Below are 16,886 nucleotides of genomic sequence, written 5' to 3'. Positions count from 1 at the left end.
CCTATGGCACTCTCCAGCCACTCAATCATGCTACTACAGTCCAATTCAGCACACTGTATGTGACTCTTGAGAAACTACAGCAAAATTATTAAACTTATTGAGAACAAGCAACAGCACAGGGAACCATAATGCATGTTAACATAGGGTCTCAGCTTTCCAGGAGCATGCACACCTTGTCTTACTTTGAAACAGCAAAGTGCTGCAACCAAAACAAAGCAGGGGATGAGTGTATAACTTGCAATGAATTACTGCCCTCTGAATAACAGTTTTTTACATTATGTCATAAATATTTTCTGACTCTGAAGACAATCTGAAACAGAATTAATTTTTGGAAACAGCACCTGGACAGCACTGCTGTTTGTTATCCAGCCTAACAGCCTATTACCATTTTAAGATGCAGGGCAGAAAGGTGGAACAAAATTGTATTTTTACCCTGCAGGGGGGCTTTCATCATTTCAGAACTCTGGAAGAAGTTGTCCCTGCTCTACGTTCTGCCAGTCTGATTTTACAAGGACATGGGCTTCAGTAAAACAGGAATAACTGCAATGAAATAAGTTTCACTAAAGTAAAACAGCTGCAGAAAGAGAAAGATGTTGCCTTCAGAGAAAAACTAAAATCAACATCAAAAATCCCAAACCAAAACACAAATAAACAACTCCCCCAGAATTAATCAGTCAAAAACATTCACATAACCAAAAATGGTTTTAGTGGAATGGAAAACTGAATGCACCATACTTCACTCCTGAATGCAAAACTTCACTCCTGCACTAAACAGGAAACCAGAGACTTAACCAACCAGAAAATTAAGTTGTCATGAAGAACAGATATTAAAAATATTACGATATATTGTACAGTATAATATTATGAAGGATAGATGTACACTCTGTTTGCACTAGAAGCAAATGAGTGTTTGCCAAAGAGGAAATAACAGAAAAATCTTGGAGTGAATTACTGCAACTATGTAATAAAGGATTCAGGAAAACAATCATCACATTCACACTTATGTTCTTATCTTGCAGATGTCTGAATAGTTCTCTGGAACATGAAAAAGGGCTACAAAGTCACAGTAGCAGAAAATGGAGTTCTGCAGTGTTGAGCAAAAGGACCATCTGCATGTACATGGGTAACTGTGTGGGTAACACCCTGCTTTTCTGCAAAGGTGCCTGAATTAGGGCACAAACTATGGGATCAAGAGGCAAAGGGAGTAGGCCCACAAGTGAGGTCCCAAGACACATTTACTTTCCACATTCCTGTAAGCAAGCTGCTTAGAGGAGCTATGAATTACACCAGAAAGAGTCATGGTTTGAAACTGAGAACAGCCAGGGCACTGTTGATACAGAAATGCTGATGTGGTGAGCAAGAAGAGCATGACAAATGGCACAGCAGAATTTTGCTGTCCCAGCAAGAGGAAACCAGAGCACAGCTATATTCTGTAATTTCTAAATCCAAAGCACTGCTGCATTCCAGTGTGAATACATAACTTTGATCAAGGTATTGAAGCTAAGTGAGCTGCCCGGCCCTCATGCCATGCATACCTATGACTCCCACTGACTGAAATGGGAGTACTGTGTGCATTCAAAAAGCACATCCCCCAAACTATCTCCAATATTCATAAAAACAGCCCAGAAGAAACAGATTCTGAAAGACTGAAGGATTCATATGAAAGCATTTGCAAAGAAGAAAAAAACAACAAAAAAACCCCCCGCTGGGCTTGCACAATCATTATTATTCTCTCCCCATCCAATGAAATTAGGAATCTTAAATACATGCCTCCTATACACACAGTGTAGAAACAATTCATCAGCTTGTCCTTTTAATGCTTGATGTCTGCCTTGGCAAAAATGGCAGGGAAAAACAAGGGACAAAAATTCTAATACATTAAAGAAAATATTTTATTTAGCCAAAAATTTACTTCTTGATTTAGAAGGTGTCTTCTAGGGGAAGGAGTCTTTCTAGCAATCAGAAGGCAGTAAGGCAATTTCAATTTTTGCATCCTAATGCAACTTTCTAAAGAAGAGGCTTGTTTAAGCTTTCTTCCTGTGGCTCTATGTACAAAATGAAAGTGATCATGACTGGCAGCACAAGATCTGTTTGTACTTGGAGAAACAGAGCACTTACCCTGAAAACCTAACAAACCAACTCACTCAAGCCTCCAAATTAGGACACTACACATGCACACTGTAAAGGTCTACTAGCACTATAAATAACCAAGCACTGGTGGTTCACAAGTGCTGTCTTGACAAAAAAACCAACCTTTTCTTGATATAATTTGTGGAGCCAGGTAGAACATTCCTGCTCATCTTCTGGGACATCCTCTAGTGGAATCCTCCTGCAAATAGTAAACAAGAGAAATTGAAGAATATTAAATACTTTGACTTTCATGAACAGCACTTGCATTACAAAAACATTATCTGACAGGAGACTCACTACATTTTTCATCTTTTTCAAACTTGTGCAACATCTACAGCACTTCAACGAATACGGAGGAGATTTTGAAGAAATCTGTGATAGTCCCTAACTACTTGTCAGAACAAATTTGGCCATGAAATTTACCCTGCCTGTAACAGCTTTTCAGGATGGGCAAGCAGCTACCCTAAGTTGTGAAAAGCAATTTTTATGCTATGCCAAACTGACTTGCAGCAGGCTGAAATGGTGCAAAGGGAGACACAGCAAGAGGAACTCCTCTGCTCTGGTGGAGCTCTGCTCTGTCACAGCCACAAGCTGTGATGTCAGTGAATGCCACCCAGCCAGACTGTGTACACCAAACATGAGGACACCAGGCTGAGCTACCACATGGGAAGAGGAATCAAGAGAAACTTTGTTTTCACCCTTGGACAAAAACAGTTCTAATAAAATACTTTTTCAAACAGGCAGAAAAGGAGAAGTAAAAAGAAAAGGTCACCCTATTCCACTTCATGTTGCTTTCCAGGATAAAGCAACTGGACCAGCTCCATCACTGGCCCATGATAGCTCTTAAAAGGTTATTTTGAACCCCTGATCACTTGCAGCATCACTTCTAGGCTCCTATGCTCCAACCCTACATCATCACATGCCCTGCGTGCCTGTAGCACAGGTGATACTGGTAGAACCTCACCTGAGAATTGGCTCTTCCCCAGTGAGATCATGGGATGTCATTACAGTATTCATAATTTATAGAAACCTTAATAAAAAGGAATCTAGATAATGTTTTTTTCATTTTATTTTTCATTTCATCATTCAAACAACCCCCTTCTTGGTAGGGAGGGTGCAGCTGTCAAATACATCAACAATGACACCACCAGATGGGAAAGTCCTGAGCCTGACCACCAGAAGTACTGGAACATCTCTGGAACTCCTGTGCCAGACAGGTATATTCAACTCCACCTGACCATTTAAGACTGTGCTTGGTATCCTGGACAAATGAGTGAAAAGAGTGCTGCTGCTGAGCTAACAGACACACAAATGAATAAAGAACTAACAGAAAAAAAGTTCTGTAGACATTCATGGGCTTCTCACATACTTATAATCACAGAACTTTACCAGGAACACTTCCCAACCCAGAACTGAAATTCTGTGAAGCCAGGTTAGTAGAGATCTGCTTTCTGTTATCCACTTGAAAACATTCCTTCATTTGACCAAGTGTGATTTCAAATACATACTCCTGCTAAAAAGGAATTAAAATATGGATTACTTGCCTTACATATAAATCTGCATGATATTTCTTTCCATTTAGAACTCCCAGCAATGTTGGATTTTCATTATTTCTAAAATTAAGGGTAGAATCATAGACTGCAGAAACTGCAAGAAGAGAAACAGGTTACGTGTTTACTGTAGTAAAACAATGGAAATAAGTAATTCTCTCTCAGACAAGGAGAATATTTAAGTAAGTCATCAGCAGTAACACCACAGATTTTTACCAAGGTAAAAATCACAATGAAATATTCAACATGCAGGTTTTTAGAAGTCAAATAACCAGGAACTGCACCAGCATAATGGAAAGGTTTGCTCTCCATCCACCCCCACCTCCCCTCCTCATCAGGTGCAGAATGATGGGCACAGAGAACACAGTTACAGCTTCTGACAGAATTCACCTAGGACTTCCCAGGAGTCAGATGGTTGCAGAACTGTTACCTTTTTCAGTTCACTGTGAATCAACAACTACCCCCTGAATCTGAGGAAACAACCAGGCAGACACACATTTTACAAACAATGAACAATAAGAATATTGACTAAGAATAGGTGAAGTGTGTGTGTGAGAGATCTACAGCAGGAGGGCATAATGCAGCCATAAGTGGCCAGGGTCCATGTTATTTGGTAACTCAGGCACTTCCTCTAAGGCAAAGGCAGAGAGAGAATGACACACACATCTTGTGTCAGTTGGCTGCTGCTATGAAGACATAAAGATGTGAGGAAAATAACATAAAAGTTCTGCTGAACAAAACTGCAGCCAAACTTCCAGCATTGAGAAAACTGTGCAGCTCAGGACTGAGCTGGAACAGTAAAACCATTTGCAAAGGCTGATGGCAGGTAAATTAAAAGAGCAGTACCAAGCAGTTTCTACAGAAAAAGCATTCACTGTTTAAAATCACATGAAGTGTTGCAAAAAAGTTTATTTGAACACATTCTTAGACACACTATTTTTCTGATATCACAAAATGACCAGAGAATGATTAATTTTCCCTACACTGAAATCAGTTGTGTATCGTGGTATGAACTCTAAGAGAAATGACAGCAAAAAACTTCTAGATCTTTGTCACAAAAATGACTAAGAAGCATTTTCATGTGTAGCCTGTGGTATTTTAGGTTTTCTGCTTTAGAGTTTTGCAATAATGAGTAAAAATGCATGTGGTGAACCTTTACTGTTAGACCTCTTGACCCACCTAAGAAAGACTTATTACACAGGACAGATTTGCTCTTGGTTTTGAAACCTCTCTAGCTATGAGAGATAAATATGATTTGGTCTCAGCATTCAGCTCCCAGAAACTCACCACATCATTTACTGCAAAACTGAATTCATAGTGGAGAACAGAACAGCCTGGCTTCAGTGCTGAAAGGGAATCCTGAAAACAAAGGCCAAACCCCTGTCACTGCAAAAAGACTCTGTCCCTCACTAGCAACTCCATTCTTTTCCGACTACAATTGGGTTCTTAGCCCAAACTCAAAACTAAAACAAGTCAAAATCTACTTCAAGCACATTACTTTCCCAATACAAGTATGAAATTACTTTCTCAAAAATCAATTATCTGCCCTGATTTTTAAGCTTCTTAGTGTAGAAGGATTTTCCTAATCTACTCTAATTTACTAATCCAATGTAATTGAAGGAAAACAAGAGCTCAGTTTGGTTTATACAGTGTAAGCTTCTTAGTTTTTTCTTTAATAGCATGAGATTATTCTAACAACGATAGGGATGCAATAAAGTGAAGTATGATATACACAATGCTTTTTCTTCCCTCTCTTACAAAGCATCTACATTTGAGTTTTTATATGAATTGGGTTTTTGCTGAGAGACATTGGGAGACAGTTCTCATGTTCTGAAATTTTTTTGTGGAGATGGACAGGAAGATCTTTACATGCTGACAGTCTTACAAAGAGTTTTCTTTTTCTCCAGAGGGAAAAAAAAATGCTATTCCAGTTTCCAACTGGTCTGTAGTTTAATATTCAGTCTAGTACTTTTTAATAACACAATGAAATCTTTTGGTGCAAAGCAGTACCAAACCCAAGATATAATTGAAGATAACTGAAGGATTTAGCTTCCTCATTCTGAGAGTGCAGGAAAAGAATAACAATGGCAGTGTCCAAGAAAAAGGCTGCACAAAATTAAAATTTGCCAGAAAGCATCCAGAGTCAAAGCAGAACTAGAATACTGTGTGACACACTGGAACCAGTTATCATTAAACATGGATTTTGCAACTACATAATTAGAATTGGACATCTCATGACTTTCTCATCCAAAAGCTGAAGAGACAAGAAAATTAATTCTAAAACAAGTAAAAAAATAACTCCATCTTGAAATGTATCTTCAAAACATTGCAGCTGTCGCACTCTCATGCTAATATAAGCAGCATTTGAGGAGTTTTGCTTCAATTGTGAAATATTTTTTCAAAAGAGTCAGGTCTCAGATATATCTGTTTTTCATTAAAAACCAAACACAAATATTTGAAAGCCTTTTCTTTCTGTCTTTTGTTGTTGTTTTCTAATCTCTATCCAGCTTTTTTCATATCATTAACTTTTGGTTCCTTCGACAGCATTCTGACAGAGAGCTAAGTACTTAAGAATTTAAGATTTAATTTCTTAACTTCAACCTAAAAACAATCTTCAGATTACATATCTAGCGAGGATTTTTCTTTCTATGACTGTCCTCTTGAATTTCACACATTATTTTGTGGCCATGGTGGATTATGCCAGGATGATTCACTGGCAAATTAACCTACAGGCAATGAGTGTGGCTACATGCATCTTCATACTAACACAAAGTGATCTGAAGACTGGAAAAGGGAGGGAAGGTACAGTGACATTCACTGTACTGCTGATGTGACATCACCCTGACACAATCCTTTGATTTAACATCTCATTAATCGGGTCAGCTTGAATAAAAACCACTCATCCTCTCAAACTTGGTTACTTGCTCTGGACAATAAATAGAAACCCACTTAAAAAAAATAAATTAAAATCCAGGACTAACATACAGCTTATGGGAAAAAAAGTCATTGCAATATCTACAAACACTGTCATACTGAACTCCATGAGAATATCACCCAGGAACTTATTCTCATGCATTCCTTCTGGGACAGCAGTTCCCAGCATGCAGAACTGGAGGAAAAGGTACATAACAAAACTTCGGCTTATCTATAATCCATCGTGAAATACATGTTTAAGTATAAGTCTTAACTAAATAAAAGCAGCTGAAAGGAATTGCCTGATCCACAGCCAGACAATCAAAGCAACAGTTAAATATATCTTTTTAAGTATTTGAGACATCTTCTTTCACTGTAAGTAATGGGTGAATGTTCTAAAAACAGATTTGTATTTTCACTTGCTTCCATGAACAGTACAGGTAGCCAACAGCAATTTTCAAAGAAAGTGAACAGCTTCTAGAAATTAAATTCCTGGGGACTGCATCTGTAAAACCATACTGGTAGGAATGATCATCAATGAAAATATCCGAACAAGTTCAGAAAATATTAGAAGGATTTTTTTACTAATTAAATTATGTATGGAGATCTGAACTTCTGAAAAACAATTCCATTATCACTTATGAAAGAAGTTAGGAGGGGAGGTTCCTCACTTGTTATTTTGCATGAAAGGTATTTTTATCCAAATACATCTGCTTATGCTGACAGATATGGCATCACTGGCATGTAGGCAGCTTCCAATATATGCACATTAAATAAACTCTTTCTGAATCTACATTTTATAAAACAGGTGGGCTTGCCAGACTGATGCCACCAATGTGTACTTCCAACTACTGCAGAACTACTTCAGAACTTCTTCCAGAGTGACTGCAGCAGGTAGCATTAAGACTTAATACAAAGTTTTGAAGAGGACCAGCCTGTGATCTCTGCTGCCACGGGGGAATCTACAGCCAGAGAAACCAGCAGCTACCCATCCTATAGTACTACAGCCTCTGACAAGCTGAATCACAGTATTGTCAGAAAGGAGGGAAAAAAACAGGACAAGGAGCTGTGTCACACCAGCTGTGAACTGGTAGCAAACCTGTGACTCGGTTCCACTGCTGTATTGTGCTGCAGCTACATCCCTTAGCAAGGCTGGGAGAATGGAAGGTGTATCAGCCTAAAAGGCAAAACCCAAAATGGGCTCAGGCAGCTCAGCACCAGTCTCTCACTTTCAGAAATGCACAAGGATATGACCTAATTTCCAGATAGTATTGCATTTCCAGATCATGGACTGTCAAAAGAGACTGTCATCACATTCTCTGTTCAAAAAACATGTATAGACTTATAATCTGTACATAATAAGTTACAAGGAGTTCTAAAAAATAAAACATTGTTTTCAGATGCTCTTTACATGAACCCCTTATCTCTATAGAACAGAAACATGTAGTAATCCAAGCAGTAACCTTTCTATCTCCCTCTCATTGCAAAAAGCAACAAGGCAAATAAAGCAACAAACCTAGAAGAACTTGAAACACCAGTCTGGGGCCATCACACTCTCAGAGGTTTGTTAGTTGGATTTTTAAGCTCAGCAGCTTTTGCTGAAATTGTGTATGAGAAGTTATGACTCTGCTTCTCCTTGAACCCTCACAGGGAAATACTGCCTTCTTACTGGCTTGACACTGCTTCATCTAGCAAGTTACAGCTTCTAGATAGAGGCAGTGCCATGCACTCCCCTAAAGAAATAAGTAATCTAGCAACCTCAGTCTTCTTCTTCCAAAGGTATTTCAAATATTCAGGGTACTAGTAAGTGTTGCAGTAGTGTGTCACATGAATGTCCAAAACTTTTCATAAATGTCACTTGGGTTTCCCAAAGTTGTTTCCTTCTAGAAAACAAATCAGCTACTTATCCCCAGTCACGCTGTATTTTGCTTGCATTATACAGAGCAGTGAAAAGAACAAAAATCACCACCAAAATAACCTGCTCCTGATTCCCAGCTCAGGGCAAAGGCCACAGAGTTTTTTGCCTCATCCCTTCTTCTGTGCCTCAAGTCTACTAACCCCTGCCCTCAGCAGAAGAGTCACCCTTATTCAAAAGGCAAGGCTAAATGTGCTCTTAAGGGGGTTGCTGGATGCTTCACATAACATACCTCTTCCTCATGGATGACAAAGGACCCAAGCTATGTTATCAGTCTTGGGGGTGGAAAGTTGTGGGTGCCTGGGAAGCTACAACAGTGGTATGATCTACCTGGTTTGCCAGAGGATATTCAGAAGAAATACAAGAGATAGCAAGCCAGCAGACTAGGAAACTTTTCTTATAGCAGCTATCCCAGATATGCCACATGAAAACATGTCTTCAAAGACAAAAGAAGTTTTGACATTAACTTCAGTCAAGATGGAACATTTTCTTCCAAACCAGAAACCACTGTTTTCTTTCTTACACATCAGCCATCTAACACACAAACCTACCAGACCCCAAAGACCCTGTAACACTACAGCTACTTAGCACTTTCTTTCTTTTGCTGTGAAGTACACAGCAGAAGACTCTGACAGATAGTATTAGTCAAAAAATATAACTTCAAAGGCAACATGTGCAATATTCTTACTTTAAAGTTGGCAAATGCAAGCACCTAGAAATAAATGGGGAGCTCAAAACAATATTAACAAAGAAAAACTTGCTCATGTTCTGTAATGTAGAAACTGTTCATAAATTTCATCTACATGTATCTTTAAGCAAGGTCCACTCCCCTTCCTCAGCTCCACTAAGAAACTCTAAAGAACAAATCTATATAGAAATTTAAAGTAGAATATTTTTTGATTTAAGAGCTGCATTATTTTAGGTACTTATTTACTACAAGAAATTATTTTAAGACACAGCCTCAGACTCTCTACTGATGCATTTGCTTAATTTTGAATAAAATTGCTTAGCAGATACTAAGAAATGTTATCCTTTGGCAAAAGGTACAAAATATGCAACAAAATATGTACCAACTAGTACAAAATAAGCAGCTGAGATTCCCCAACACAGAGTCACAGTTAACAAAACATAACAATAATAAATTAAAACCTCCAAAAAACCAACCAAAAATAAATAAAAAAAAACAACAACAACAAAACAAAAACAAAAACAAAAAAAAAAAACACAAACAAACAAACAAAAAAAAAAACCAAAAAAAAAAAAAAAACAAAAAAAAAACTCCAATCAAAACCAACCCCACAAACTGATTCAGGACTTTGTTAATAAAACCAGAGGCAAGTGAAAAAATGGTCTGAAAGCATCCCAGGATTCTTCTGCTAGGGCACATGCTAGAGGGAAAAGAAAAGCAAGGCAAACTGTCATGAGTTAGAGGAAATAACCATTGAGCATTGTCCCCTGTGACTTTCCTTACCTACATTTCTCAAACACTGCACGGTGACAGCAAATCCTTTTGTTCGTGGCAGGAGGTGGTACTTGAGCTTGGGCAGACCTTTGGCTTCAGCCACCTGCATACTGATCTGGTGCTTCTGCTCTGTGAACCTTGTGCCCTCACAATGAATCAGGAACTAAAACCAAGACAAAACTACAGTTAGACAGAAGCTCAGGTCTTCTGCTGACTAAGCAGAGATCTCTCAAATTCCCACCAGCATAACCCAAATTAACACAGCTAGCAGGGACAGGTGTATCCACATACACATTTGTGTGATTTATTTGACTGAGGTGAAAAATCCCAACCAACCAAAAAAAGAACAACAAATCAAGTCTGAACTTCAGCCTTTAGGCTATAACATCTGCTCTGCCACTTGCCATCAGAGTGACTTGGTTTCTCTGAGTCAATCCATCTCTAATGAGCTGTTAGAAAACACTCAAAACACACTCCTGTTGGAAATCTCTGATGGTGAATGTTCAAATATCATGGCATCTAAAACTTGCTAAGTGTCAAAACCAAACACATTTCTAGGAAATGCTTCAGTGCCCAGCTTGTTTGCCCTCACTCCAACCTGCTTGCTTTCCCTATGGCACTTGAGGTCCACGGACAACTTCAGACAGGAACTTTGATGCCAATGGGACAGCTGATAACAGATGTAAGGCAGCACATGCAGGACAACTGAAAGGCTCATGCTCTTATGAACTATACAGGGAAGTGCTCAGACATGAATAATCTTGTCACTGGCAGGTAGAGGAGAGCACACAGATCTTTGCAGATTTACCACTTGCTCATCTGCTTTCTGCCAAGTATGAATGCAAAGTAACACATCAGAGAGCACTGCCAAATCACACAAATTAAGTCCTCATAACCCATGGCAAAAATGTAGCCAAAAAAGACAGAGATATTGAAGAAACTAGCCAAGAAGCCAGCTTCAGTTCTAGCTCATCCAAGAGTGCTTTCACTCTGTGTTGCAAGCATAATGTTATCAGATTGATGACATATAGAGAAACTGATGAGAAAATTTCTCTAGTTCACTTAGCATGCTTTGCCTTGTCTACCTTCCGAGGTGCTGTTGTTGTTCCTTTTGACATTATGTCACCATACGAAAGCAAATTAAAACTCCACACTGCAATAACCCCAAGTGTACATCAACAATTATCTCCCTTCCACAGGTATAGCTCCTTTTTAGCAATCCCATCTACAGGGTGATGGTGGCTTGGTGCTCATTGATTAGAGCTGAGCTGCCTATGTGTATAGAAAAGTCACAGAGCACAGGCAAATCTCTGGAGAGAAACAAACTAAAATCCCAGAATCACCCCTTTGCTAGACAGCCTCCTGCCTGGAAGTCACTGAAATACTGAAGCACAGAGATTAGTTTTGATTGTTTAGCACTCATTTAAAGCAATGACAATTAAAAGAAGAAATTTGTTTCAGAGGACAAGAAATACAGCTTAAACATCTTCATGAGGAAACAGCAATATTTCTTTAGGCCCCAGGGATGCTGCTTAAGATTCCATTTCTTTAACTGAATTGCACTCTTGCCATCACTAGTTCAGAAGAACTGCAATCTTTATGATTTCTGAGAAGAGAAAATATTCAAAGGCTTTTCATTCTCAGAAAAGGGAATGCCAGCACTGAATACTAAAAAATTACAGTGATGAAGAAAGTAAAACTTTCTTGTTACTGAAGAGTGACACCAATCCTCTTCCTGGAACCTAGCCAATGGCTCCATCAGGCCACTTCTCTAACCAGATGGCTTCCACTTCTACTGGGCCATGTCTGACCAAACACCTTCCCAGGAATGGCAGAATCACAGGGAAGAAGAAAACTCTAGTATGAACTCTGCAATCTTAGGTAACAAATACAGCTGATGTGCTTCAATACAACATTGTCACGTGCATCTGTTACACAGCCATGAGCCCCTGCATCTACCCCTATCCAGTGCCTGTAATAAGAGTGGATCACAGTGCAGGTATTTTTGCAGTAATATCTGTAGGACTCCACACTACAAAGAAGGAAACAGTACATAGGAAACTCCAGAAAGAAATCAGTTGAGAGAAGTCTCCTGACGCTCCCAAGGAAGCTAATGAATCAAAAGTCTCAGAAACAATCTGGCAAGCATCACATATTGCCTGTGCCTCTCATTCCTGCTGAGCACTCCAGCACCTCACACTCCACTTGTTAGTCATCACTCACCCAAAAGTTTTCAGGATAGTCCCTGAGATTGAGCAACTTCTGTACAACTGTTTTCCGATCCTCCTCCCACTTGCGCTTGCAGAAGACAATCTCTAGGAAATACCACATCCAGCCAATGATGGGCATGTAGGAGAGCTCCTTCTTTGCAAGCACTTTGGAACTCTGCAAGACAGAATCAAAGCAAGTCAAACAGAGTTAAACCACTTAAGAGTGCACTGTGGGTATGAGACTTGCATAGTTAGACACAAACATATCGATTCATATTGACCAGACCCAGTTTTAACACGACTGTAAAAGTAAAACAAAGAAAAGTAAATTTCTCTCATATGACAGATCAGTCAAATCTAATCTCGGGTATCTGCATGGAAGACTTCTAGAATTAAATACATTAGATTGTGTGTTGCTCTATCCTACCCAAAAACTGAAACCCAGAAGTGAAGCCAAATGCCTTCAACCATGGAGGAATACATGTAAATGACTGGAGCTGTATCTATCAAATTTCTTAATTCAATCAGACCCTGGCAGTGGCACCTCAATTTCCTTTAAGATACCTTGAAACTATGCTTCTCCCCAAAGCTGGGGCATCTCAACATGGGGGAAAAAAATAAGAGAGGGAAGGAATAAAAAAAAAAGAGTCACAGAGCCATTGCAGAACATTATATTGATGGTATTCACACATAGTTTACCAGTAGAAGAAACTGTAAACACTAGAAAACATAGCAGCAACAATACTTGTGTTCAATTTTTTCAATACTTAAGAGTAGTGAAATTCTCTTTAAAGCATGCTTCTGGAGTAGGAAAAAAACAGAAAAGCACTCTTCCTGTCTCACAGGTGTGACAGACATTGAAGTGACTGGTCCAGACACTCCACAGGAAGTCTGTGATTTTTTCAAGCATTCAACATGTTCTGTAAATTAATCCTACTCCAGAATTTAACTCTCTGATCATCTCAGAGTAAAATCCCCAAGGGCAGGAGAACTGATTCCATGTGCTCCTTTCCTGTGTTCCAAGCCAGCCTACCCTGGTGAGCTGTCTTACATTTCACTTGGTTATTTAATCAATAAAATGGCACATGTGTGTTGTATTTGTAAAGAAATTCAGCATTTCCTAGAAACCAGGAATTTTTGACATTTCCTTAGAAGACAGATGGGAGTAATTAGAGTCCAGTTTCTGACCATGATATTATTATAAGCTAGCCCACCAAAAAGCTCTGCAGATGGATTCCAGGACATGGCATTTGACTAGAAATTACTTATTGGTAGAAGTTGCCATCAACAGAAAATATTTACTTTTATTTTTTTAGTCACTCTTGTTCATTTGGCTGCTACAGCAAGAGACTTGACCTAATTCTTTATCTCAGCTCATTTTTTTCATCTGTTCTCCTTCCCTGAGAAGGAAAATACCTTAAATAATTAAGCTATCTAAAAGCTCATAAGACTGGAAGGCATGTGCACATCACACAGCTTCACCAGCAACTGTTACACAGAAGGAGAACAGAGGATGACAGAGAGTTTCAGTTTTAAGAAATGCAGGAACCACCTCTATCAAATGATTTAAGGCTTTGTTATAGTAGTGCTCCCTCTTGAGCATTTGAGAATTTCAGTGACAGGCTCAGATCAGAACTCCAAACCCACTGCTCCCCTGAGAAGCAGCTGCAGTAATTTCAGTTTCAAGCCATGGTGTACATTAGTCCCCATTATATGACAGCAGCAATGCTGAACCCAGCCTCTTCTTCCAGCTCCCCAAACTGGGCACAGAGAAACAGACTCTACTTTTACCACTTCCCTGCACAATGAGGCCAACAGCAGCTCTATCACCACCAAGCCCTCCCACAAAAGAGAAGAAAATTCAACATGTTCTTAAAGTTTATTCACAGTAAGTGTTCAGTGTCATAAGAAACTATCATAAACTAATACAAGTGTACTCTGCATAGAGTGCACAAGGGCTCCAGAACAGAGAGTCAGAACAGACAATGTAATAATCCTCCTGCAGGCTTTAAAGTGCAGAAATTATAGTCCAAAAAGCTAGCTAAAATGACTATTTCACCATACCTATTTTCTAATACTTTACATATTTGAAGAAGAGCACAAGTTACACAAGAGCAGGAGAGAAGTTGCACCTGGCTCAGTGAAACCAAGAAAGGATCCTGTGAGAGAAGGTGTTCTGCAGCACAGGTATAAGCCTGAAAGCACAGCAGGTGTCTGGGCTCCTCCCTGGGGCATGTGCTTATTGTTTTACTGTGCCAATGCATTTTTAAAATTTAAAAGCACTCTTTTAGACACGTGTGAGTATGACTCCTGAGATGCACATAAAAATAAACTACATCACCTCACGCTATTTTATGCACCCATCTGTTCTAGGAGTAGAAGGAAGGCTAACGACAGAACTAATTAGAGAAAGGAAACTCCTCAGTGCATTTTGCTGGCAAGGATGCTCCTGTGAGGGAGGAATACATTAGGCCTCCCCTCAGAAGCTGCCATTCAGGCTGGGGAATGGGAGGCTGGAAAGCAGTGCTGCAGGAAGGGACCTGGGTCCTGGTCACTGGCAAGCTGAACATGAGCCAGCTGTGCCCTGGCAGGCAGGAGAGCCAACCCTGTCCTGGGGTGCATCAGGCACAGCATCACAGCCAGGCAAGGGAGGGGATTGTCCTGCTCTGCTCTGAGCTGGGGCAGCCTCACCTCCAGTGCTGGGGGCAGCTTTGGGTGCCACAATGTAAGACAAACTATTAGAGAATGTCCAAAGGAGAAGCCACACAAGAACAGCTGAGGTCACTGGGTCTGTTCAGCCTGGAGGAGACTGAGGGGAGCCCTCACTGCAGTTCCAGCTTCCTTGTGAGGGCAGGCACTGATCTCTGCTCAGTGTGACCAGTGACAGGACCTGAGGGAATGGCCTGAAGCTGTGTCAGGGGAGGGTCAGGCTGGATATTAGGAAAAGGTTTTTCATCCTAAAGGGTTTAGCACTGGAACAGGCTCCCCAGGGAAGTGGTCACAGCACCAGCCTGACAGAATTCAATAAGCTTTTGAACACTTTCAAGCACCTGGTGTGATTTCTGGGGATGGTGCTGTGCAGGATCAGGAGATGGACTTGATGACCTTGTGGGTCCCTTCCAACTCTGCATGTTCTGTGATTCTGTGATCCCTCTTACAATAACTAGAGCTGTAACTAGTGCTGTTCTGTTTCTACCCATGCACTGCTCCTGTGAAAATACCTCGGGAGAAAAATGCAATTCTAGCTGACTTCAGCCATTAACTTTTCCTTTAGTAAAGTGCTTTGGTAAACATGTGACAGTTACCTCTAACCTTCAAATTCAGCTTGTTCAACAGAAAAATAATCATTAAAATCACTGATTTATTCCATGAAAGTTGCCTTCTTGAAGGAAGCCAAACATCTTCAGAATGTTTGTAATGCTCAAAACTGTAATTTCAACAGATGTTTAATGAAATTACCACTGGACAGGGACAACTTACCTACAGTACTAACATTTTTGTACAGGTTAATTTATTTTGGCCAAGTTTGTTCAAATGAAATACCCATGAAGTTCTCCTTTCGGGACTGACTACACCAACATCACAATAAAAAAGTATTTTTACAAACTTGCTTTACTGCATCTGCCAACTATGCTGTCAAGGAAAATCTCGATTCTACATGTCCAGCCTCAGTTATTCAAAATCTCTTGTTCAAAGAACACAACAAACAGCATGAAATCAACACGCAACTGAAAGTGCCAACAAAACTTGTTCCTGAGTTTTAAAACAAGTTCATTGTAGTGCAAACCATTAGCAACAGCAATCTGCCTCGTAAGTTACTTGCTCTGCAGACTGCCTTCAGCACTGACATACTTTCAATAATTCTGACTGCTCTACTTTTGAAATGTATCACTCCTTCATATTACACTCTCTGGGACATCATGATAGCAAGGTATGCTTCTTTAGTCCCTCAAAGCCATCACTCCAGAAATTTAGTTATGTTCCCAATTCATCATGTTTCATATTGAATAAAACTTCTCCATGCTGGAAAGGTAACACAGACTTATCTCAAGCAAGCCTGATTTTGTCTCTTTACCACTTCAAATCTAGTTTAAAGCCGTTAATACATTAAAATGCACAAAAAACCTGCTGTGCCCATACACCTATTAGTCTTGTACAATAATACAAAAAAGTATCTTCTCACACCTACATTTAAGGCCACACTCAGCTTTTCAAACAGAAAGTTTCAGCATAAGCAACTTTCAAATAAAATTAAATTACCTGACATATGGAACAGGTAGTTAAGGTTAAAACCAGCAGGTTTTGCTTTAAAGCACAGGCAATTTTTGCCAATATTAATGTCTTCAGCTCAGACAAATGGCTGTTAAAATTACTAAAAAAGCTATTTTATTGCTGCTTCGTCAGACTAAACAACAAAGTAGTGAATCCAGTCAGGAAGCACATTAAAGTGCTTTTGGTAAGAATCCCAAATAACAGCTCCCTCCTCAGAACTCACCCATGTCCTGATTTTGAGTTCTGGTGGTCCACTGGGTCTTTTTTCAAGAGGATGGTTAGCAACACACCTTGAGGGAACTAAGGACTACTAATGCATTTAATGGGGACACAGTGGCTAGGCTATCCCTATTAGGTAAATCCTACGACTATAATGTCATAGACAGGAAAGGGGAAGGACACAGCAGAGAACAGAGAACCTCATGCCATACATG

At 39.7% G+C, this 16,886-nt stretch overlaps 1 protein-coding gene across 2 annotated transcripts in view; it reads right to left on the bottom strand.

The window, feature by feature from the left end:
• Positions 1-16,886, bottom strand: part of AGPAT4 (1-acylglycerol-3-phosphate O-acyltransferase 4) — a 70,493-nt gene that overhangs the window by 13,201 nt on the left and 40,406 nt on the right. For both annotated transcript variants that reach the window (XM_056487191.1, XM_056487192.1), the window contains 4 exons: positions 12,194-12,355; positions 9,980-10,133; positions 3,675-3,777; positions 2,254-2,329 (listed from right to left, as the gene is read on the bottom strand). In XM_056487191.1, the coding sequence (XP_056343166.1) occupies positions 2,254-2,329; positions 3,675-3,777; positions 9,980-10,133; positions 12,194-12,355 (495 nt within the window). The remainder of the gene's footprint in view (positions 1-2,253; positions 2,330-3,674; positions 3,778-9,979; positions 10,134-12,193; positions 12,356-16,886) is intronic.

The sequence above is a fragment of the Oenanthe melanoleuca genome, chromosome 3 (genome assembly GCF_029582105.1).
Source record: "Oenanthe melanoleuca isolate GR-GAL-2019-014 chromosome 3, OMel1.0, whole genome shotgun sequence".
Lineage (NCBI taxonomy): Eukaryota > Metazoa > Chordata > Aves > Passeriformes > Muscicapidae > Oenanthe > Oenanthe melanoleuca.
Note: the sequence above shows the minus strand (reverse complement) of the source record. Positions and strands in the feature narration are given on the sequence as shown.